This window comes from Salvia miltiorrhiza, chromosome 7 (assembly GCF_028751815.1).
Source record: "Salvia miltiorrhiza cultivar Shanhuang (shh) chromosome 7, IMPLAD_Smil_shh, whole genome shotgun sequence".
Lineage (NCBI taxonomy): Eukaryota > Viridiplantae > Streptophyta > Magnoliopsida > Lamiales > Lamiaceae > Salvia > Salvia miltiorrhiza.
Window position 1 is genome coordinate 4294099 of NC_080393.1, and position 21890 is coordinate 4315988.

Here is a 21890-nt window from a genome sequence, read left to right on the forward strand (position 1 = left end):
TAATGCAATAAAAACATATACTCCGCCACTATTAGGGATGGGTTGAATTATTATTATTTATAAATAATAAAAAAATATTTTTAAAATAAATTTGGGGGTGGGCTGAAGCCCTTGAGTGGCTCCGCCACTACGTGCTACTACAAGCCAAATAATAGTAACCATTGAAATGGAAAGGAAAAAAAATGAATTTGCAGTAGGTTTAGATAAGAAGACGGCATTTTTACATCAATAAAAAAAAAATGATTTAGAAAATATGGGAATTAGCTTGAATTTACAATTGGCAATTCATTTTTTAAAAACACAAAACTTCCATTTCAATCACAGGCCATTAATTTAAAAGAAAAATAAAAAATCACCATTGAAATTGATTTCAAATTGGTTATTAATTTGTTAACATAGTATAGTTATATGTTGTGGATAAAAAAGGAATATGCCATCGTTAGCCTCATGAGTCATGACAAACAAAAGAGAATATTGAGCTATAGGATAGTTTATGTCTAAGGTGAAAAGCCCAATCTATACGAAAAACTATGGTCCAATCTATACGAAAAGAAGCCTAAGCCCATTCCTCTTCGTCTTGCGGCACTCAACAGAAATCGACATCTCGCGCCATCTCGTTCAGCAACACGTGCGGAAAGCCATGCGTGCATATGAACAAGATTACTTCAACTTCTTGATGACAATAACAATTTAACATCTAATTATTGATAGATATGATAAATATCATAAAATACAAGGGAGAATTTCTGTAAGTGTAGAGAATTTTATTGATCAACACCCCTATTTATAGGCAACAAAGCAAATAACAGTAAATCTTAATCAACAGCTAATGACTAAGAATAAGAAACAAACTCAAACTCCTCTATACTAGGAGTCAGGGGATAAGCATAAAGAACTAACAAACACCCATTGGACTTGATCAAGTATTAGACAAGTCAGATTATTCAACAAACCCTCCTTTAAACTGATATGTTAAAGACAGTAGAGAGGAAAGTTTTTTTTTAAAAAATATTTCATAATTTTAAATTACCATAATTTATTTATTTTAAATTTATTTTTTATGATTTTAAAATTTTAAAAGTTCTTAAAATTCCTATGAAATCGTAGCAAAAAAAGTTACAGATATATCTATGAAATCATACTTAAACATGTTGTGCACAAAAAAGAAGATAAAATTGAAGAACAAAAGATAATAAAAAATATTTAAATGAAAAAAATAAGTAAATGATATAACGAAAAATAAAACAAAATCATTCAAATGAAAATAGATCATTCAATAAAAAGAACTAAAATAAGAGAGATGAGAGAGAAGACAATTTAATTTGAAATTTGAAATTTCAATATCTTTATTATTTTAAATCAATATTATATTTATTATATATCAAATTAAAGCTAATATCATGATCTTTAATTTGATATGCATATTGAATATTTATTGTTATTTAAATTGCACGATTTTTAAAAAGAAAGAAAAAAAAAGTGAAAAACAATAAAAGAATTAAAGAAGTTTAACTTGGAAACACAAAACTGCTCCTCCACGTTTTGGTAGAATTGAATTACTACTTTAATAACTAAAATTTAAAAAATAACTAAATTTAAAAAATAACTAAAATTTTAAATTATGGCGGAAAAAATAGCTGTTAAACTGCTCTTTTATATAATATTGTAATTTTTTGTATATTTTTTAATAAATTCAGATATTTAGCAGATGTAGTTATATAAGTTTGAGACGAGAATACATTATAAAATCACACTTTTAATTGGGTTTGTAACCGATATGAGTATATAAATAAGTTCCAAAAAAGAAAAACACGCTCTTTAACATATTTTTATATTATAATTTTATTTGACTTCTAATACTTGTTTTAATGAATTATCAAATACTATCACATTGAAATAAAATATTACTAATTCATACTCATAATTAATTTACACTGACGAATTACTTAGTTAGTTATATATGAGTATATATGAATAGACAACAATTTAAACAACCCATATGAATTACGGATATTTTTATTTATTTATTTTTGGTTTCTGAGAATTAAGGATGATAGAATTGCATATAATATGACCTGAAAAAGCGATGGACTCTTTACTTATAGAAAGAAGATGCCTTTTATTAATTTATAGCAGATTCTTCAGCATCAACTTGCCAAAATCAAAAAGAAATCATGACCTGGCGTACATGTTAATTAAATGCCTTTGTAGCATAAAATATACTCCCTCCGTCCACGAAATGAGTACTCATATTTCATTTTTCATCCGTCCATGAAATGAGTACCCATTTCCCTTTTTGGCAAGTGTACCACACACATCTCTTTAATTAATACACTAAAAAAGTGGGACCCTTAAACTATTCACACTACACTCCACACATTTCTTAAAACCCGTGCCGTCCACAAACGGGTACTCATTTCGTGGACGGAGGGAGTATAAATAAACGGAATCAGACATTTTTATTAAGGCGCTAACAAGAACTAAATACTAGTACTATAAAATTAAGAAGGGGAAAAAAATGGTAATGGAGCAAAAAGTAGAACTTGGGAATTGGACTTGGGCCTATATATATATACTTCATTGTTATTTAAGAAAGACTCGGTGCGATGTACAGAATAATATTGTACTATAATTCATCATATTCAATAAAATTAATAGGCAAGATATAAATTAAACAATATTAAAATTTATGAGTTTTGATTAAATAATACAGGAAAGTTATGTTTATGACGATGAAGCGCAGTCTGTTGGTAAGACGTTTTACATCCAATCAATAAATCGAGGATTCGAGTGCTAGACGCTTCACCTCCAACCAATAGGTCGGAGGTTCGAGTCACTTAGAAGGCTAGAGTGTGAGTGTAACAAATTTAAAAAAAAAAAGTTACGTTTATGAGTAAAGCTCTACATAAAAATATAATCTCGTTATGACATTACAAACACCCATCACACGTACAATAGTATTTCGTACTATGAACTATAGTGTATAATATATTGAATAGTACATGATAATTATTTAAGTGATTTTCATACTCCTTTGTAACGTTTTACGTGAAGGTAGCCGTTGTTACTTTCTTCTTGTATTTCTTTTAATTATTTAAAAAAAGAATAAAGATTTTCTCAAAAAAAAAAAAAAAAAAAAAGAATAAAGATACTATATTCTTTTCTTTTTCAAAAACCCAATAGGCCCCACCCAGCCCAGTGCCCATCTTCTTCTTCTTCAGAAGATAATGGCCTAGAATGAGAAGTATAGAGAAAATTCTCAGCTGCTGCTACTACATTTTAAATAAAATCCATAAATTAGAAGAAAATGGCTTACAATCTAAAATCTCTCATAAAGATTCTACAAGAAACCCTGAACCCTGATGTAGAGCGCTGGAATTTTGACCATGTCAAACCACAGCTAATATCCCTCCTTGAAATAGCAGCTTCTCTGAAGCAGATTCTTGAAACCCCTATTATGGAAAGCAGCCCCGAAACGGAAAGATTAGAGAGTGAAATCCGAGATGCAACACATGAAGCAGAGGACATCATCGAATCCCATATGGTCGATCAGATCATCCCTGAAGGCTCTAGCTCCAAAATCCACCCACCACAAATTCTGGAGCAACTCATCCAAAAACTTCATTCTGTAAAGGAGTTGGTGATGAAGATCATGGATGGAAACCAAATATCAACATCTGCTTCTGCTTCTGCTGTTGCTTCGTCTTCGCCTGCCAAGAACACTGTGGTGGGGCTTGATCAAGATTTGATGCAGTTGATGGATCGCCTCACGGGGCACGGGAGAAAGCTGGAGATCATCCCCATTGTCGGAATGGGCGGGATTGGTAAGACCACTCTTGCTCGAACTCTCTACGATGATCAAGCCATTGTCTCTCACTTCGATATATGTGGTTGGACCACAATTTCACAAGATCGCAACGTGCGGTCAATTCTGTTATCGCTTTTGAGCTGCATATATAAAGACCGAATCACTCCTGATCTCCTCCAAGAGGAAGATTACGAGTTGGAAGATGATATTTACAAGATCTTGTACGGCAGAAGATACCTGATTGTATTAGATGACATGTGGGGTGCCCACTCTTGGGACTCTATAAGAAAGTGCTTTCCCAGCAACGATAATCGCAGTCGAATCGTGATAACAAGTAGGGATTCAAACGTGGGTAAATATGTAGTCGGCTCGGGGAGTTTCCAGCATGAGATGAATCTACTAACCAAGTCTCAGAGCTGGAGTCTACTTGCTGAGAAGGTGTTTGGGAAAACCGAATGCCCTGTTGAGTTACAAGGCGTCGGGAGAAAGATCGCGAGTGATTGCAGAGGGCTTCCTCTCGCGATCCATGTGATCGGAGGGCTCCTGTCCGAGGCCGGGAGATCAACAGATGTTTGGGAGAGGATTGCCAAAGATGTAAGAGCTGCCATTGCTGAATCAGACGATGAATTCTCTAACATACTATCTTTGAGTTATAACCACTTGCCGAATCACTTGAAGCCATGTTTTCTGTACATGGGAGCCTTTCCAGAGGATTCTAAGGTGGGTGCCTCTAGGCTCATAGGTTTGTGGGTAGCTGAGGGATTTGCAGAAGAAGCAGATGAAGCAGAGGGCTACTTGACTGCTCTGGTGGAGAGGAATCTGCTCACGGTTAGACAAAACAAATATAATGGAAAACCGAAGAGCTACGGCATTCATGATCTTTTGAGAGACCTATCCATAAGGAAAGCTAAGCAGGAGAAGTTCCTACATGTCACAGCTCCGGTTCCAACGAGGGCCACATTACACGGCCCACGCCGCCTAAGCGCTCACCTACATCTTCGATTTAGGCATTTATCCGACTTCTCCTTCTCCACCACCCGCTCTTTCATATGGCATGATAGTAACTCGTTTGAGTTTCTGAGTGGCTTCTTCCGAGGGTCAAGATTGGTGAGGGTGTTGGATGTGGTGGGCGTGAGTGAATCGCTCAAGTTCGTACCTAAGATATTACAACTTGTCAACCTACGCTACTTAGCTCTGTCCTCGTCTCGCTCACAGATTCTACCCACTTGTGAAGTATCAAGATTCCGGAATCTGCAGACGTTGATAGTCGTGGGCGATATGGGCGTTGTGGATATTCCGTCGGAGATATGGGAGATGCCTGAGTTGAGATGCCTCAAGTTGAAGGGATCAACCATGCGCTATTCTGGTGGAAGAATAAGCTCTGTTCGAGGCAAGATGCAGACGATCTCTACTTTACAATTACACATGCTGTTAGAAATCGATTTCTTCACGAGCTTCCCCAACATGAGAAGCTTGGAGCTTGATTCCGTCGGCTATGATTCTGAATCAGCTCTAGACCTTCGCCATCTCCACAAACTTGAGAAACTCGTATGCTCATCTCGGTTTCCTTCAACTGGTCACCTGTTGCACAATCTCCGGCTCCCTCTAACTATGAGGAAATTGACTCTCAACAAATGTGCGATACCTCCGGAGTTCATGTCGACTCTAGCTCATCAACTGCTGCATCTTCAAGTACTCAGAATACTCGGGTGTGTCTTCATGAGTGAGGAAGTAGAAGAGTGGGAGGCAACGGAAGAAGATGTGTTCGGATCACTGCAGTTTCTGAGCCTCGAGGATTTGGATGTGGCGCGTTGGAGAGCTGACGAGACCAACTTCCCTGTGCTCCGGAACTTGGTTATAAGGAGATGTTGGGAGCTTGAGGAAATCCCCAGCGGCATTGGAGAAATCCAAACGCTGCAATTGATGGAGCTGACGCATTGCTCACCTTGTATTGTGGCCTCAGCGAAACAGATTCAAGAGGTGCAGCAATCTGACTACGACAACTACGACCTCCAACTTAGAATTTTCCCCTCCGGTTTTAATTAGGTGCATGCCAATCATCTTCATCATGATTCTTTTCTATATGGTTGTGACAATTAGAACCTGTTTTTATTTGTTCATCTTGAATTTGATCATCTATCAGTGGCATATGTATTGTTCCGGTCAATTTCAATTTTTTAAGGCATAACTAATTAACAACCTATCTTAATCAGAATTTCATATATAAATTTTCTGAAATGTCAAAATTCTTTTTTCATTTATTTTTTAAAAATCCATGTTTTCATCTTGATCTAAAATTCGAACCATAAAAGTGGAAAAAGGGTGAAAAAAAATATACGTTAATTGTCCATCTTTTCCATCAAAGAACGCTCTTACTAGTTATAGCAAGATACACGTCTTATAAACTACAAAGATTATTTGGACGAGAGGAAATGAGAGAAAGATAAGAGAGAAACGACGGGGTTAGAGAAAAGAGAGAGAGAAATAGAAATTGGATAATTTTTATATATACTGCAGCCCAATAGTGGCTGAAACGCTAATAACAAAATAATATTTCCTCTGTTGCATTACAAATGTTTCATTCGTTTTTTGAAAATATATTCTCTCTATATATCTAATATTTAAATAATTTCTATCAACTCATTTTATTTATTTTTTACACATTTCTTAATCTTTCGTGCCCAAAAATAATAAGACATTTGTAATGAGACAAAGTCACAAAGGAAATAGATAAAAACGTTACACCTCAACAACTAAATGAAATAACAACATAAGATAAGCCAATCACTAAAGTCCACGTGAATGGTTGAAGCAAGCCGGCTGATACTCTAAGATGAAGACACGTGCCCCCTTTTTTGTTAGCCAATGGAGTACGATAAATTGAATTCTTTTTCTGCCCTTTCAGCAAATTCAAAGATAACATTTTTACCCCCATCGCAAGAACCCTAGCTCCTCCCCCGACTATCTTCTTAACTTCTTCTCCAATTAGACAAGAGTTCATTACAGATTTTAGAAAAAAAAATTTACTTCATTTCCCTGTTCCTTTGGAGAGTGAAGTCCTTTTCTCTTTCCTTCCTCACAATGGCTTCCTCGCACTTTCCTCGGATTTGTCTTTTCGAACATAACGATGTTTCCGACAGCTATGCTCCCGACAGCTGCGATCGGCTGAGTGAGTTACCCGATTCCTTATTACTTTTGATTCTTTCGTTTTTGCGTTCGACGAGAGATGCTGTTAGGACAACGATTCTGTCCAAACGCTGGAAAGATCTGTGGACCACCGTCCCCTGCCTTGAGTTCAGAGACGAAAACCCAGAGTTTATTTATAGGGTTCTTGCACAATGGCGAGGTGCCAAGCTCCTGAGGTTTCGTCTTAGCCTTTATTGGGGGGTTTCTTCACCTACAAGAGGCGATCTTGAATCGTGGCTGCTTTTTGCGGTGGAGAAACAAGTGGAAGAGCTCCATGTGGATTTGGGATCTGATATGCCTTACTACTGCCCACCTCAGAGTTTGTATTCATGCTCCTCCGTTACAGCACTACACCTTCAAAATTGTTCCTTGGAAATCGAGGGGAGCGTGCAGTTGAATCAACTCGAGACTTTATCAATTGACGCTCCGGCTTCCCCGTGGGCTGACGCCATAAACAAAATTCTCTTGCGCGCCCCTCGCTTGGAAAATATGAGTTTGAGTTCCGTTGAAATAATTGATGGAAACTTCAATATCACATCTCGCAGTTTGAAGACGCTCATAATCCGCCATGCTAAAATAAAGGGAGTGATCACGATTTCGGCTCCTAATCTTTTGACTTTACAAATTCACGTAGACATTTATTATGGTGCTAGTTTTTTGTGCCATGTCCCTTCTTTGACTGAAGCTTGTTTTGAAGAATATTATGGTGCGATAGATCTGCCTCTTGAACCGTTCCATCAACTTTTTAGAAGCATCTGCCATGTTAAGAAGGTCACATTAACGGTGTTGACCATTAAGGTTTGATTTCTTGTTCACATTAATATAATGAAAGAGTCGAATTGGACAAATTATGCTTATTCATGTCTTTATATATAAATTCCGCTTCTCTTTTCATAGTATTTGATGTAATTAAGCTTATTTTACCTAATGTATTAGTTAGCTATATTGTTGTGTTGTCTTAGTAACTTGAGTTGGTGATCTCCTCATGCTGTATTGTATCTGTAGTTGCTTCTCTCCCTGAAGAAGAAGCAAGAAGAAGAAGAAAGATATGGTTGCTTCTTTCAGAAGAAGAAGAAGAAGAAGAAGAAAGATATGGTTGTTCAGTTTCCAAATGCTGAGGTTCTAAAACACTCAAGCGTACGCAAATATGTTGGTCTTCTTGATGTCCTTGATCTTCTCCAGTTGTTCCCAAAGTTGAAGATGTTATGTTTTCATCGACTAAACCAGGTTTCTCTTTTATTCACTTTTAAGAACAAAGTCATATCCTAAAAGGGAAATTGATTCACCCTGTGTCGACGTGGAATAAGCCAATATTATGTTTACCATATTAATTTCTTTTTCTTTTTTTGAGGTAAACCATACTATATTTTTCTAAGCTTCCTCTTTTGCTTTTCTTAGTCATTTTATTAATTCAGTTTGGATTGACATCTTTTGAGTACTAAATTTTTGATAGGGGTTAGAGTTTTTTGATCCCATCAACGCTGAGACGGCATTCCCCAGTTCCTCACTGATCCATCTAAAGAGAGTTGATATGAGTTGGGCTGCTCACGACCCCTCAATAATTCCATTTATAGGGAGTCTCCTGCAAAACGCTCCCTCGCTCGACGAGATGGTGTTTCGTCTTAAAAAGCGTAGAGATAATCATGAGGTGTTGTTGATGGTCGAAGAGAAGGTGCGAAGCATGCCAAGATCCTCCCCAACTGCAAAGGTTATTATAAATCGAAGGTTGATCAATTGATTAAAGCGAGGTTATTAGGATATGTGAGCCCATGTTTTTATGTTGACTATTAATGTTATTTTATTTGATAATCTATTATTTTAAAAAATCTATTAATTCATTACTTTTATTAGATAATCTATTGAATGGATATATTTATCCATAAGCTTTATCAATAACTATAGATATATATCACATAGATTCAGTGTAATATCTAATGAATTAAATATAATTAGATATAGTGAAAGGATTAGAGTTTTGAAGGTGTTTCCTAACAAACATAGACTCTACATTCCTAGAGATGTTGTTTCCTAACAAATATAGACTCTCTACACGCCTTATAAACTATGTTGAATTCAATTGAGCAAATGATGATGTTTGCAACGAGTTTAGGCTTATTTTTGCATATATTTTGAGAATTGATATTTATTTGCATGTTTTGATAAAATTTCAGAAAAATGTGATCAAGGTAAATGAGATTGAGCTTCACAAGGTCAAAGTAGAACTCCATATGAGTTTATGGGAGAAAACAATGAGCTAATAGGAGTCAAACAAGATGGAACGAAGCAAAACAAATTAGGCGCGCAATAGAAAAAAAGGAGAAAACAGATGAGTTTAAACAATGTCCTCGATAGAGCCAGCCACTCGGAGTAGAGGGAGTCTGCTACTTTGGTTGTTGCGATCTCTGTAGATATGCAACACACAAAAATTCATCAATCTAAAGAAATCCAATACTAAGGTTTTTGCTGAAATCTTGAAACATCAAGTACTAATAATTGCACACAACATTGAGTATTCGAAATAGACAACAAATAATATTTGCGCCCCAAAATAGACAACAACAAACGCTTTCCACATAGACAACAATAAATATTTGTTGTGTAAGAGTTGAATTCTCGTAGTGGTATTAAAAGACATTAACTGATGGCACATATTAAACTTAAGGCTGTATTTCCAATTCCACATAGCTTCTGGTTTCTGGCTTGCCCAAACTCTGTTCATCTTGAATTTGATGAGCTATCATGAATATTTGTAATTCTTGAATAACTTCAACATAATAAGCTTGCTAGCACCGTTCAGAAAATTAAGTATATTTAAGTTCATGACTATAGTAATACATGCTGCAAGTTAACATCTCTAGCTAAGTACTAGAATTAGAAATGATGATATTACAAAAATGACAGAGAATAAACCAACCAAAACCTTTGAACAACACAAACCGAAGACTCAAGGTCGAGCCTCATCAAAACACCTATGGCAAAAACTCAGTTTGAAATTACACTAAAGGAGAAAAGGAGTATTCGTCAATCGTCATAGATAGTCAAGCAACACGGTACGAAAGGAGAAAACAAATTGAGTTTAAACAATGTCCTCAATAGAAGGATGGCCATACTCCCAGCGAGCCACACACCACTTTGGTCGTTCCACTCTGGGTAGAATATCTACAACACACAGAAATTCATCAGCCTAACAAAACCCAACATATATACTAAGTAATATTTTTGCTGAAATCTTGAAACGTGAAGTGCTAATACTTGAACATAACATTGAGTAATAAGAGAAATTGACGTCACAAATTAAATTTAAAGCTGTCGTTCCAATTCCACGTAGCTTCATCTGCATCCGGTTCTAGCTTGCCCAAACCACAGTATACTACAAGAAACTGGGCGAATGAATGAATGGTATATATGCATATGGATGGGATCTAATGAGAATCATCCCTTTCGTGAGAACGAAGAATACATACACAAACACATAAAATCTATGGACAAAAGATGACCAGATTAAAAATAAATGCAACATAGCCACAAGACTGACAATCAACTCTTTGTGATTGTGCATGTGTGCCCTTGCAGGAGTGTTTCGAGAGAAGAGGGAAAGATTTATTGTTATGGACAGTTAAGAGTTTAGTAGCAGAGAGTGATAATAATACTGACCTATTATGAGATACGAAGTTGGAGGTCGTAGTTTCCATATTCAGATTGCTGCTCCTCCTGAATCTGTTTTGCTGAGGCGACAGCGGATGCGCTGCAATCTTCTAAGTGGATTAACTGGAGGGTTGGGATTTCTCCAATGCCGGCGGGGATTTCCTCTAGATAATAACAACGTCGTATAATGAGATGCCGAAGTCTAGGGAAGTTGGTTTCATCAGCTCTCCAACGCACCAATTGTAAACAGTAGAGTTGTAGAAACTGCAATGAGCTGAATTCATCTTCTTCTGCTATTTCCCACTCGTCATTTGTCTCCTCGCTTTTGAAGGTACAAAAGTTTATCTTGAGCACTTCCAGATTCGGTAGTGCACATAGAATCGTCAAGGCTCCTGGATTTATTAGACAGTCTATCAGACTTAATTTTCTAAGAGTAGAAGGAAATTTGAGTCTGCGCAGAAATGTAGCATCTTCTGACCACCATCTTAATGTTTCGAGTTTGTGAAGATGGCTCAGATCAACCACTTCAATCAAAAATGAGTCTTCTTTGTCATGTAATCCCAAGCTTTTTATACTTGGAATGCTTTCCAAGAAACCCCCCCTAATCATTGAAGGACTTAGCTTCACGCACCATAGCGTCTGCAGCTTCTTCAGAACAATTTTTTTCGTGTAATCCTCTTTAACGATTCCGATAAACTGGAGATGTCTTATCTCAGACATCTCCCACAAGTCAGATGGGACAGAGAAATCGAGTAGCATAGCAATCAATGTTTGCAAATTACACAATCTTGATATTCCACTACTCGGTAATGAATAGCAGTCAATAGCTAAGTAGCGTAGGTTCACAAGTTGCAATATTTCTCTTGGGAACTCGGAGGTTTCCATTTCCATTAAATCCAACACCCTAAGCAAGCTTAATGTGAAAACCACAGGAGATAGAATCTGATTGGACTCGCCAATGATTACAAATGATCGAGCAAGTGACATCTCTGATGAAGCATGCTCATCATGTAAATATTCCATTCCATACGATGTGTGAAAACTCACACGGCGCAGGTTAGAGAATGTGACTTCAGGGGCATTCTTGACACATAGGAACTTCTCATCATCGGCTTTCCTTATGCATAAATCTCTCAAAAGATCATGGATGCTCAATCTCTTTGGTTTTCCATACTTATCACGTCTAACCGAAAGTAGATTCCTCTGCATGAGTGACTTTAGATAATCCTCTGCCTCTTCTTCCAAACTTTTTTCTCCATTTGTTTTCACAAATCCTTCGGCTACCCACATCTGTATGAGTCTCAAAGTCTTAATCTCGTAATCTTCAGGGAAAGCTCCCAGATATAGGAAACATGGTTTCAAGTGCAACGGCAAATGGTTATAACTTAAAGACAAAATATTAGAGAACTGCTGGTCTGATTCAGCAATTGCAGCTCTTACGTCGTTCCCAATATTCTCCCAAACATCTTTTAATCTTTGAACCTTAGACAAGAGCCCTCCAATCACATTGATAGCTAGAGGAAGCCCACCACAATCACTCGCAATCTTCTCTCCTATCCCTTGAAAATCATGGGGGCAATCCTCTTCTCCAAACACAATTTGGCGAAGAAGATTCCAACCCTCAGACTTGTTCAGGAGCTGCACCTGATGCTGCAGACTCTTCGAGTCTACATATTTCGCAACATCTGATTCCCTGGTGGTGATCACAATCCGACTCCTATTATTGTTATCTGGGAAGTACATCCTTATCTCATCCCAGAATGCGGTGCTCCAAATATCATCTAATACAATCATGCATTTTCTACCGTACAAGCTCCTATACAAAATATCTTTTAACTCACCACTTCCCTTTTCATTATGTTGGTCACATTCTTTTCCAATTATGCAACGAATAAGGCCTAATAGTATTGCTCGCATATCGTAATCTTGTGAGATTGTGACCCAAGCAATATAGCTAAAGTGCTCAACAATGGAAGGATCTTCATAAAGTTTTCGAGCGAGAGTGGTTTTACCTATACCACCCATACCAACGATGGGCACTATCTCCAGTTTGCTCTGCGTCCCGGTCAGCCGATCCTTCAACTGCATCAGATCTTCATCAACTCCCACCACAATGCTCTTCCAGCTTGGATCTTGCAACTGAGAAGTATTGCTCGATGTACTGCCACTCGCCATCGTCTTCTCCTCCGCGAGCTTCACCACTTGTTCCATTACAGAGTCAAGTTGTTGCATTACTTGCTGTAGATCTGGTGCGGAAAAAGTGAAGCTCACGCCTTCGGGGCTGGAAAGGATTTGATGAACCATCTGAGATTCAATGATATCTTCTGCTTGATGTGCTGCATCTCTGATTTGTTTCTCCAAACTTTCTATGTTTTTGGGGAGTGAAGATTTTTCAAGAATCTGCTGCAGAGAAGCAGCTTTTTTGAGGAGGGATTGGAGTTGTGGTTGGTTGTGATCAACAACCCAACGAGTTTGTTCAGGATTCAAGATTTGTTGAAGGATGGTGATAAGTGGTTGAAGATTGTAAGCCATTTAGCTGATCGATCTTACCTAGCTCGCAAAACACATGAAAACTTGCAGCACTCACAAGAATAATACAATCTCCACTAAACACTTCACAAAGTATGTATAATTTGAAAAGGATAGGGAAAGAGACAAAGGAACTTGCTAATAGATTATTCATCTATTGGTAATTGGATATGATAGTTAATTAGCACAAGTTTGAAATAGTGAAAAAATGCAACTTGCTAAGAGCATCCACAATGCTTGCACCCATAGTGGGTGCAATACCATGGGTCCCACTTCTATTGCACCCACTCCCACAATGGTATTGCACTCACTATGGGTGCAATAGATTTTATTTTATTTTTGAATTAGTTTTATTCTAGTTTCCATTTTACAATAATTAAGAAATTAAAATTTCATTGAATTAAAATTCAAATCCTACATTGTTAGAAATAAAAGAAATACAAGAAATTAAAATCCTAAATTACTTAAATTAAAACAAACATAAAATAAAAAATCCTAAAAATCTACGGGATGTTGTGTCGTTTTTTTATCTCCGCCACCTTGCACATGTGAAACGCCAATTCGTCGGGATTCATTTGAGAGGTGTCCCGGCTCATCAACATGCTATCGGCGAGGTCACGTTGAACTTGGGAGAATGTTTCCATTGCATTCACCATATTCGCCATGTACCCGAGAGCTTTTTGGTTATCCTCCGACGTCTCTTCGGCCTTTTTCTTGCCTTTGCGCTTGTCTCGCTTGGCCGCCTTTTGGCCTTGGGGCCGGGTGGAGATAGAGGCGTCACTAGAAGTCGTTGTTGGAAGACCGTCGGACCCCTTTGATCGTTTGTCCGAATGGACATCGGAGTGAACATCCCCGCCGAGACTTGAAAATTTCTTCGACTCGCGCAAAATCTTCCATGCATGCGAATACCGGAACGGAACACGGTACTCGGCTAGCCACATTGCCTCTGCTTGCTCCAGGATTTGAATATCACTCATGCCTGATTTCCATTGATCATGGCATTTTTTGTGCATGGCCTCAAACGGCAAATTAGCACCGTTTCTGCCGGATAATAGTTGCTACGTTTGGATGCCGCCGGCGCCGGCATAGAAGCAATCTCCTCCACGTCGGGCTCGGGCTCGGCAACGGCGGCAAAACGGGGGTTCAAATTGGTGCCCGCCGCTTGAAAGGCATTGGATTCTTGCGTGAACGGCGAGAATCCTTGCCTGGAAGCATTTGATTCGCCGGGGGATGGATTTTGAGGATGTTCACGCCAATAGTTGCTCCAATCGCCTTCCATTGCTATTTGTTGAAATAATTTAGAAGATGAGGGGAATGGATGAATGAGGAGAATGGATGAATGATAGATGATGAAGAAGAGAATGAGGTTGTATATGTATATATAGAGGGAGTATAGAAATTACAAAAAAAAAAAAAAATATCAGCAACGGAAAAAAAAAAACGGTCGAAAAACGGCTAGTTTTTAAATTTTTTTTTTTTTTTTTTTTTCGGCCGAAAAGGGGCGCGTGTTTTACACGCCCCCTCCATCGCACCCGAAATACACGAGTGCGTAGCTTCGCCTCCCTCCTTCGCCCCCTCCTTCGCACCCGGGTGCGGCATCGCTGGTGGGTGCGATAGGCCGGGTTCGATCCGGCCATCGCACCCACCATTGTGGATGCTCTAATATATTAATCATGTATACAATGAAAAAGTATTGTCGTCTGCTCGAATATTCTTGCAGGATTTGCATTATTTTAAATGAAGCAACCATTATCATATTAAAACAAGTGTTGGCCTGAGGTTTATTGAAATATTCATAATCTACGATTGATTCAGTGGCCAAGCGAAATGGGGGGTTTATTATTTTATTCAGGTGATGATATATCTATATACCTATTATAAAAGAGCTTTCTTTTACAAAATTTGATTTGCCTATTATATCCCTCATATATACTTAATTTAAGGTCAATTATGTAATTTAATATATTATATATATAATATATTTATAAATATATTATGGTTTATCTTTTATATTTTAATAGTTATTTAAATAGTAGTATCCATTAGGACTCTTCATCGTATAAGTTATTATTTTTTATTAGTAGTAGTTCTTTTAGAAGTTTAATTTTAATTACTAGAATTTTTGGAATTAAAATTAATTATGTAATTCCCTCAAAAAAATTATGTAAAGATGAAACCTATAAAATAAATATGACGACAAAATTAGGTGATGTTTAATTAATTAAAATTAAGTTTTTATACTAAATTTAATTTTTTATTTTAATTTTATGAGTTCTATAACATCATACTTTTAAGAATTAACCAATTATTGGGTTCAAATACATTAAAATGATAGATATTGCTACAAAATAAAATAAAATAAAATATAAATTTACACTCATAAAAATTTATTAAAATAATAATTTATTTTTACGTGCGAACGCACGTCATCTTTGCTAGTAAAATGCCTTGAATCTATCCAGGATATAATAGTTTACATGAGGCCTCAATTATGATCCTGAAAAGAAGCATTCAATGTTTATATTTTTATTCAACTTGTAGAAATTAATTTATTGCTCTAATGTATAAGTCAAATAATAGCAAGCACAAAGGAATTAATGAATATATCTATCTATCTATCTATATATATATATCTATCTATAATACTACCAAAATACAGTACACACGCCATTTTATCCTAATTAATGTGGCATTTTTTTCATAATTTTTCCCTTATATGAATTGAAATATGTGAGTTGAAATTTGATTTTTCAAGATGTTGAGGATATATCATACATTTATAGTGAAGGATTAGAGTCTTGCTTGTGCCATCCCACTCTTCTACTTTGAAGTAGAAGAGGGAGGCAATGGAAGAAGATGTGTTCGGACGACCACTGCAGTTTCTAAGCCTCGAGGATTTGGATGTGGTGCGTTGGAGAGCTGACGAGACCAACTTCCCTGTGCTCCGGAACTTGGTTATAAGGAGATGTTGGGAGCTTGAGGAAATCCCCAGCGGCATTGGAGAAATCTCAACGCTGCAATTGATGGAGCTGACATATTGCTCACCTTGTATTGTGGCCTCAGCGAAACAGATTCAAGAGGTGCAGCAATCTGACTACGACAACTACGACCTCCAACTTCGTATATTCCCCTCCGGTTTTAATTAGGTGCATGCCAATCATCTTCATCATGCTTCTTTTCTATTTGGTTGTGACAATTAGAACCTGTTTTTAGTTTGTTCATCTTGAATTTAATAATCTATCAGTGACATATATATGTATTGTTCCGGTCAATTTCAAATTTTTAAGGCGTAACTAAGGACCTATCTTAATCAGGATTTCACATATAAATTTTCTGAAACGTCAAAATTCCTTTTTCATATAAGTTCCAAAAATCCATGTTTTCACGGTGGCCTAAAATTCCAGATGGGATTCTCTATCTCATTATTTAGTGTGCACCCACCGTGTACCACTCTTAATTTATCTATTTTATAATTATTTTTTATAAAAATAAAATATATTGAGTTAATGGGCTCAATTAGCCCTTCTTGGATAAGAAAAGGAAAAAATATCCACCCAAATAAAAATATGGAAAAATAAGCATTTTTAATGTAAATGTACAATAATTATACCTTTAATACTATTACACACTTTTTCGTAAATGTGTATAATAACGTAAAAGTGCATAATTGCGAAAAAGTGTGTAACAGTGTAAAATACACTATTACACAAGTTTTGAAAAAGTGTGTAACAATGTATTTTACAGTGTTACACACTTTTTCGCAAAAGTGCGTAATAACAAATGTGATAACGTAAAAGTGTGTGATTGCGAAAAAGTGCGTAACAATGTAAAATACATTATTACACACTTTTTTCAATGGTATTTTAGTCAAAAATGCTATTATTTCCATATTTTTATTTGTATGGCTAGAATTTCCTATAACTAAAAGATTTTGGCTACAGTAGGGTATTGCCTCAAATATATTATTATATTATGAACTCTAATTAATATTTATCACTAAAACTTATATACCCTAACTTTGAATTAATGAACCCAAATAATCAATTATTAATTCAAATAAATGTAAAAAAATAATTATAAACCCTAATTGGATGAGTGAACATTTGCTAATTATCTTTTTATAATATTAAAGCATAATAAATTAAAATTGAAGAAAATATAATCGGAAATTAAGATTGATAGACGGTTGTACTCACAAAATAGTGGGACAAAGTATCCAATCTGCTAAAATTCGAACTTTAAAAAGTGAAAAAATGGTGAAAATATATGTTCACCTTTAATTTCCATCAAAGGACACCCTTACTAATTATAACAAGATACACCTTATAAACTACAAAGATTATTTGGAAATATATAGTGAAAGGATATTAGAGTTTTGAGAAGGTGTTTCCTAACAAATTAAATATAGGTTCTCTACATTACTAGAAATGTAATTATGTCGAATTTAATTGAGCAAATGATGTTTGCAGCGAGTTTAGGCTTATGTTTGCAATGAAGAGATCAAATAGAGAATGCTAAATATAGAGAGAAAGAGAAAAACAGTCTGAATAAGTCAATAAATTTAATGAATACGTCAACAATTTTACTGAACAGACATTTCGCATGGGTTCATATGTTGAAGGTGGCGTGTTTTATAAATATATGTCTATTCGTGAGGTCTCTTGATTTATTCGATGAAGTTATTGACTTATTTAGAACGAATAATATAGAATTCTCCATTGATCCTAACCCTATGTTTGCATATCTTTTGAGAATTGATATTTATCTGCAATTTTTGATAAAATCTCAAAAAATTGTGATCAAGATAGAGGAGATTGAACTTTATAAGGTCAAAATACAACTCAATAGTCATGAGAGAAAACAATGAACTGATAGGATCATAGGAGCCGAACGAGATGGGGCGAACCAAAACAAAATAGGCGTTCAAAGGGGAAAAGAACAGAGTTAACTTTAAACAATGTCCTCAATAGAAGGATGGCCACACTCACAAGCCACTCGGAGTAGAGGGAGTCTGCCAGTTTGGTTGTTGCGATCTCTGTAGATATGCAACACACGAAAATTCATCAGTCTAACAAAATCCAGTATACTCCTTTCATCCATAAAAAATTTCAACATTGTCGACGATACAAATTTTAGTAAAATATGAGCGGAGTTGTTGGTGGAGTAAGGGTCCCACTTTAAATGTGAGTGGAGTTGTGTGGACTCTAATACTATAAATAGAAGTGGCAAATTTTTTGTAGACAGACCAAAAATAAAATTGTGACAAATTGTTCCCGGACGGATGAAGTATATACTAAGTAAGATTTTTGCTGAAATCGTGCAACATGAAGACTAATACTTGAACACAACAGTATTATTAATTAAGAATATGAGTGAATGAACAATATGTATATATGGATGGGATCTAGTCAGAATCATCGCTTTTGGTGAGAACTAAGAACACATGAACAAACACATAAAATTCATGTACAAGAGACTAAATGAATAAATGCAACACGCACAAAATTAGCAATCAACTACTATATATGATTGTGCATGTACAAAGCCTTTTTGTTGTGTTTGGATAGTTAGGAGTTTACTAGCAGAAAGTGATGATAAAACTGACCTATTATAAGATATGAAGTTGGAGGTGGTAGTTTCCGTAATCAGATTGCTGCTCCTCTTGAATCAGTTTTGCTGAGGCCACTGCAGAATCGCTGCAATATTCTAACTCTATTAATTGGAGGGTTGGGATTTCTCCAATGCCGCTGGGGATTTCCTGTAGCTCCTCACAATGTCGTAGAACGAGATGTCGGAGTCTAGGGAAGTTGGTTTCGTCAGCTCGCCAATGCACCACATCCAAATGTTCGAGTAGTAGAAACTGCAATGAGCTGAATTCGTCTTCTTCTGCGGCTTCCCACTCATTATTTGCTGCTTCCCACTCTTCATTTGTCTCCGTGCTTTCCAAGCTGCATCTGCATATCTTGAGCACTTCCAGATTCGGTAGTGCACATAGAATCCTCAAGACTCCCGGATTTATTAGACACTCTATCAGACTTAATTTTCTAAGAGTAGAAGGAAATTTGAGTCTGCGCAGAGATGTACCATATCTAAAATAGCATCTTAATGTTTCGAGTTTGTGAAGATGGCTCAGATCAATTGCACTCAACGATCGATCAACTGCATACAAAAAGATTCCCAAGCTTTTTATATTAGGAATGCTTTCCAAGAAATCCCCTCTAATGTCTGAAGGACTTAGCCTCACATAAGATATCTTCTGCAGCTTCTTCAAAACAACTTTTCTGATGTAATCATCTTCTATCCAGATTCCTGAATTCACCATGATGAGATGTCTTAACTCAGACATCTCCCACAAGTCAGGTGGGAAATAGTCATCGCCTAGCTTAGCAATCAAAGTTTGCAAATTACACAATCTTGATATTCCACTACTAGGTAATGAATTGCAGTCGATAGCTAAGTAGCGTAGGTTCACAAGTTGCAATATTTCTATTGGGAACTCTTTCATATGCATTTCCCATAAATCCAACACCCTAAGCAAGCTTAATGTGAAAAAAAAGGGAGATAAGTCCAATGTGGCATAGAGTAGACATGATCGAGCAAATGACATCCCTGATGAAGCATACTCATCATCTTCCATTCCGTATGATGTGTGAATACTCACACGACGCGGGTTAGAGAACGTGACCTCAGTGGAATTCTTGACGTGTAGAAACTTCTCATCGTCAGCTTTCCTCATGCATAAATCTCTCAAAAGATCATGGATGCTCAATCTTTTTGGTTTTCCATACTTATAATGTCTAACCGAAAGTAGATTCCTCTCCACAAGTGACTTCAGATAATCCTCTGCCTCCTCTTCCAAACTTTTTTCTCCATTTGTTTTCACAAAACCTTCAGCTACCCACATCCATATGAGTCTCGAGGCCTTAATCTCATAATCTTCAGGGAAAACTCCCATATAGAGGAAACACGGCTTCAAGTGAACCGGCAAATGGTTATAACTTAAAGATAGAATATTAGAGAACTGCTTGTCTGATTCAACAATTGCAGCTCTTACGTCGTTACCAATATTCTCCCAAACGTCTTTTAATCTTTCCACCTTAGACAAGAGCCCTCCAATCACATTGATAGCTAGAGGAAGTCCACTGCAATCACTCGCAATCTTCTCTCCTATCCCTTGTAATACATGAGGGCAATCCTCTTCTCCAAACACAATTTGGCAAAGTAGATCCCAACTTTGAGACTCGCTTAGCAACTGCACATGATGTTGCAGACTCTTCGAGTCTGCATATTTGGCAACATCTGATTCCCTAGTGGTGATCACAATCCGACTCCTGTTATTGTTGTCTGGGAAGTACATTCTTATCTCATCCCAGAATTTGGTGCTCCAAATATCATCTAATACAACCATGTATCTTCTACCATACAAGCTCCTATACAAGATATCTTTTAACTCACCATCTCCCTTTTCATTATGTTGGTCACATTCTTTTCCAATTATGCAACGAAGAAGGCCTAATAGGATTGCTCGCATATTGTAATCTTGTGAAATTGTGGTCCAAGCACGAGCATATTCAAAGTGAGAAACAATGTCAGTATTCTCATAAAGTTTTCTAGCAAGAGTGGTTTTACCTATACCACCCATACCAACGATGGGCAGGATCTCCAGCTTGGTCTGCATCCCGGTCAGCCGATCCTTCAACTGCATCAGATCTTCATCAACTCCCACCACGACGCTCTTCGAACTTGGATCTTGAGACAAAGAAGCTCCACTTGATGAACTGCCACCCGACATCGTGTTCCCCTCCGCGAGCTTCTCCACTTGTTCCATTATAGAATCAAGTTGTTGACTTACTTGCTGTAGATCTGGTGTGGAAAATGTAAAGCTCACGCCTTCGGGGCTGGAAAGCATTTGATCAACCATTTGAGATTCAATGATATCTTCTGCTTTATGTGTTGCATCTCTGATTTGGTTCTCCAAACTTTTTATGCTGGTGAGTGAAGATTTTTCAAGAATCGGTTGAAGAGAAGCAGCTTTTTGAAGAAGGGATTCTAGACTTGGTTTGTTGTGATCAAGAAGCCAGTGTGATTGTTCAGGGTTTAAGATTTGTTGTAGGATGGTGATGAGAGGTTGAAGATTGTAAGCCATTTTTTTGATTTCTTCTCATGCGCAAAACACACGAAAACTTGCAGCACTCATAAGAATAATACAATCCCCACTAACAGTACTTTCCAAAGGATGTATGTTTGAAATGGATAGTGAAAGAAAAAATGTTACTCACTTGCTAATATATTATTCATGCATTGATAATCAGACACGATATTTGATTAGGACAAGTTTGAAAAGATATTCAAAAAATGGAACTTTCTAATATATTAATCATGTATTGGTAATCGGATACACTATATAATGAAGAAGGATTGTGGTCTGCTTGAATATTCTTGCAGGATTTGCATTATTTTACATGAAGCAACCATTACGATTTTGAAACAAGTGTTCGAGGTCTATTGAAATTTGAAATATTAATAATGTACAATTGATGCACTGCCCAAGAGAAATGGGGGTTTATTATTTTATTTAGGTGATGATACCTTGCAATTTTTCGGATTCCATTAATTTTATCGATCTCCTCCAAAATTTATTATTGTTTAATTTAGTTTTCCAAATTTCCATTAATTGGTTGTTTGGCGACACATTCTCACACCATGTGCTTCGATAAAACGT

At 36.6% G+C, this 21890-nt stretch overlaps 4 protein-coding genes across 6 annotated transcripts; 2 read left to right on the forward strand and 2 right to left on the reverse strand.

The window, feature by feature from the left end:
- Positions 1–3307: 3307 nt before the first annotated feature.
- LOC130993086 (putative late blight resistance protein homolog R1A-10) lies at positions 3308–5854 on the forward strand. Its single transcript, XM_057917810.1, has one exon. It carries the CDS (start codon positions 3308–3310, stop codon positions 5852–5854), a length of 2547 nt encoding a protein of 848 aa, XP_057773793.1.
- An 840-nt stretch (positions 5855–6694) lies between these two features.
- LOC130991839 (F-box/LRR-repeat protein At3g26922-like) lies at positions 6695–8739 on the forward strand. Its single transcript, XM_057916252.1, has 3 exons — positions 6695–7792; positions 8000–8221; positions 8448–8739. Exons 1-3 carry the CDS (start codon positions 6890–6892, stop codon positions 8730–8732), a joined length of 1410 nt encoding a protein of 469 aa, XP_057772235.1. The 5' UTR covers positions 6695–6889; the 3' UTR covers positions 8733–8739.
- A 433-nt stretch (positions 8740–9172) lies between these two features.
- Positions 9173–13367, reverse strand: LOC130991779 (putative late blight resistance protein homolog R1A-10). Of its 3 annotated transcripts, none has more exons than XM_057916174.1 (2): positions 10649–13367; positions 9173–9396 (listed from the first exon to the last, which is right to left on the reverse strand). In XM_057916174.1, exon 1 carries the CDS (start codon positions 13169–13171, stop codon positions 10652–10654), a length of 2520 nt encoding a protein of 839 aa, XP_057772157.1. In that variant the 5' UTR covers positions 13172–13367; the 3' UTR covers positions 9173–9396; positions 10649–10651. The 3 variants fall into 3 exon arrangements, with proteins under 3 accessions (XP_057772157.1, XP_057772155.1, XP_057772156.1); XM_057916172.1 differs by lacking the exon at positions 9173–9396 and adding an exon at positions 9787–10153 and having other exon boundaries at positions 10649–13328; XM_057916173.1 differs by lacking the exon at positions 9173–9396 and adding an exon at positions 10166–10364 and having other exon boundaries at positions 10649–13328.
- Positions 13368–17995: 4628 nt separating this feature from the next.
- Positions 17996–21821, reverse strand: LOC130991778 (putative late blight resistance protein homolog R1A-10). Its single transcript, XM_057916171.1, has 2 exons — positions 18774–21821; positions 17996–18203 (listed from the first exon to the last, which is right to left on the reverse strand). Exon 1 carries the CDS (start codon positions 21312–21314, stop codon positions 18777–18779), a length of 2538 nt encoding a protein of 845 aa, XP_057772154.1. The 5' UTR covers positions 21315–21821; the 3' UTR covers positions 17996–18203; positions 18774–18776.
- Between the last annotated feature and the right edge of the window lie 69 nt (positions 21822–21890).

Coding starts and splice junctions, on each gene's coding strand:
- LOC130991839 (XM_057916252.1), top strand. CDS start 6,890: ATGGCTTCCTCGCACTTTCCTCGGATTTGTCTTTTCGAACATAACGAT. Junction 7,793..7,999: donor TAACGGTGTTGACCATTAAG/GTTTGATTTCTT, acceptor TTGTATCTGTAG/TTGCTTCTCTCCCTGAAGAA. Junction 8,222..8,447: donor GTTTTCATCGACTAAACCAG/GTTTCTCTTTTA, acceptor AATTTTTGATAG/GGGTTAGAGTTTTTTGATCC.
- LOC130993086 (XM_057917810.1), top strand. CDS start 3,308: ATGGCTTACAATCTAAAATCTCTCATAAAGATTCTACAAGAAACCCTG.
- LOC130991779 (XM_057916174.1), bottom strand. CDS start 13,171: ATGGCTTACAATCTTCAACCACTTATCACCATCCTTCAACAAATCTTG.
- LOC130991778 (XM_057916171.1), bottom strand. CDS start 21,314: ATGGCTTACAATCTTCAACCTCTCATCACCATCCTACAACAAATCTTA.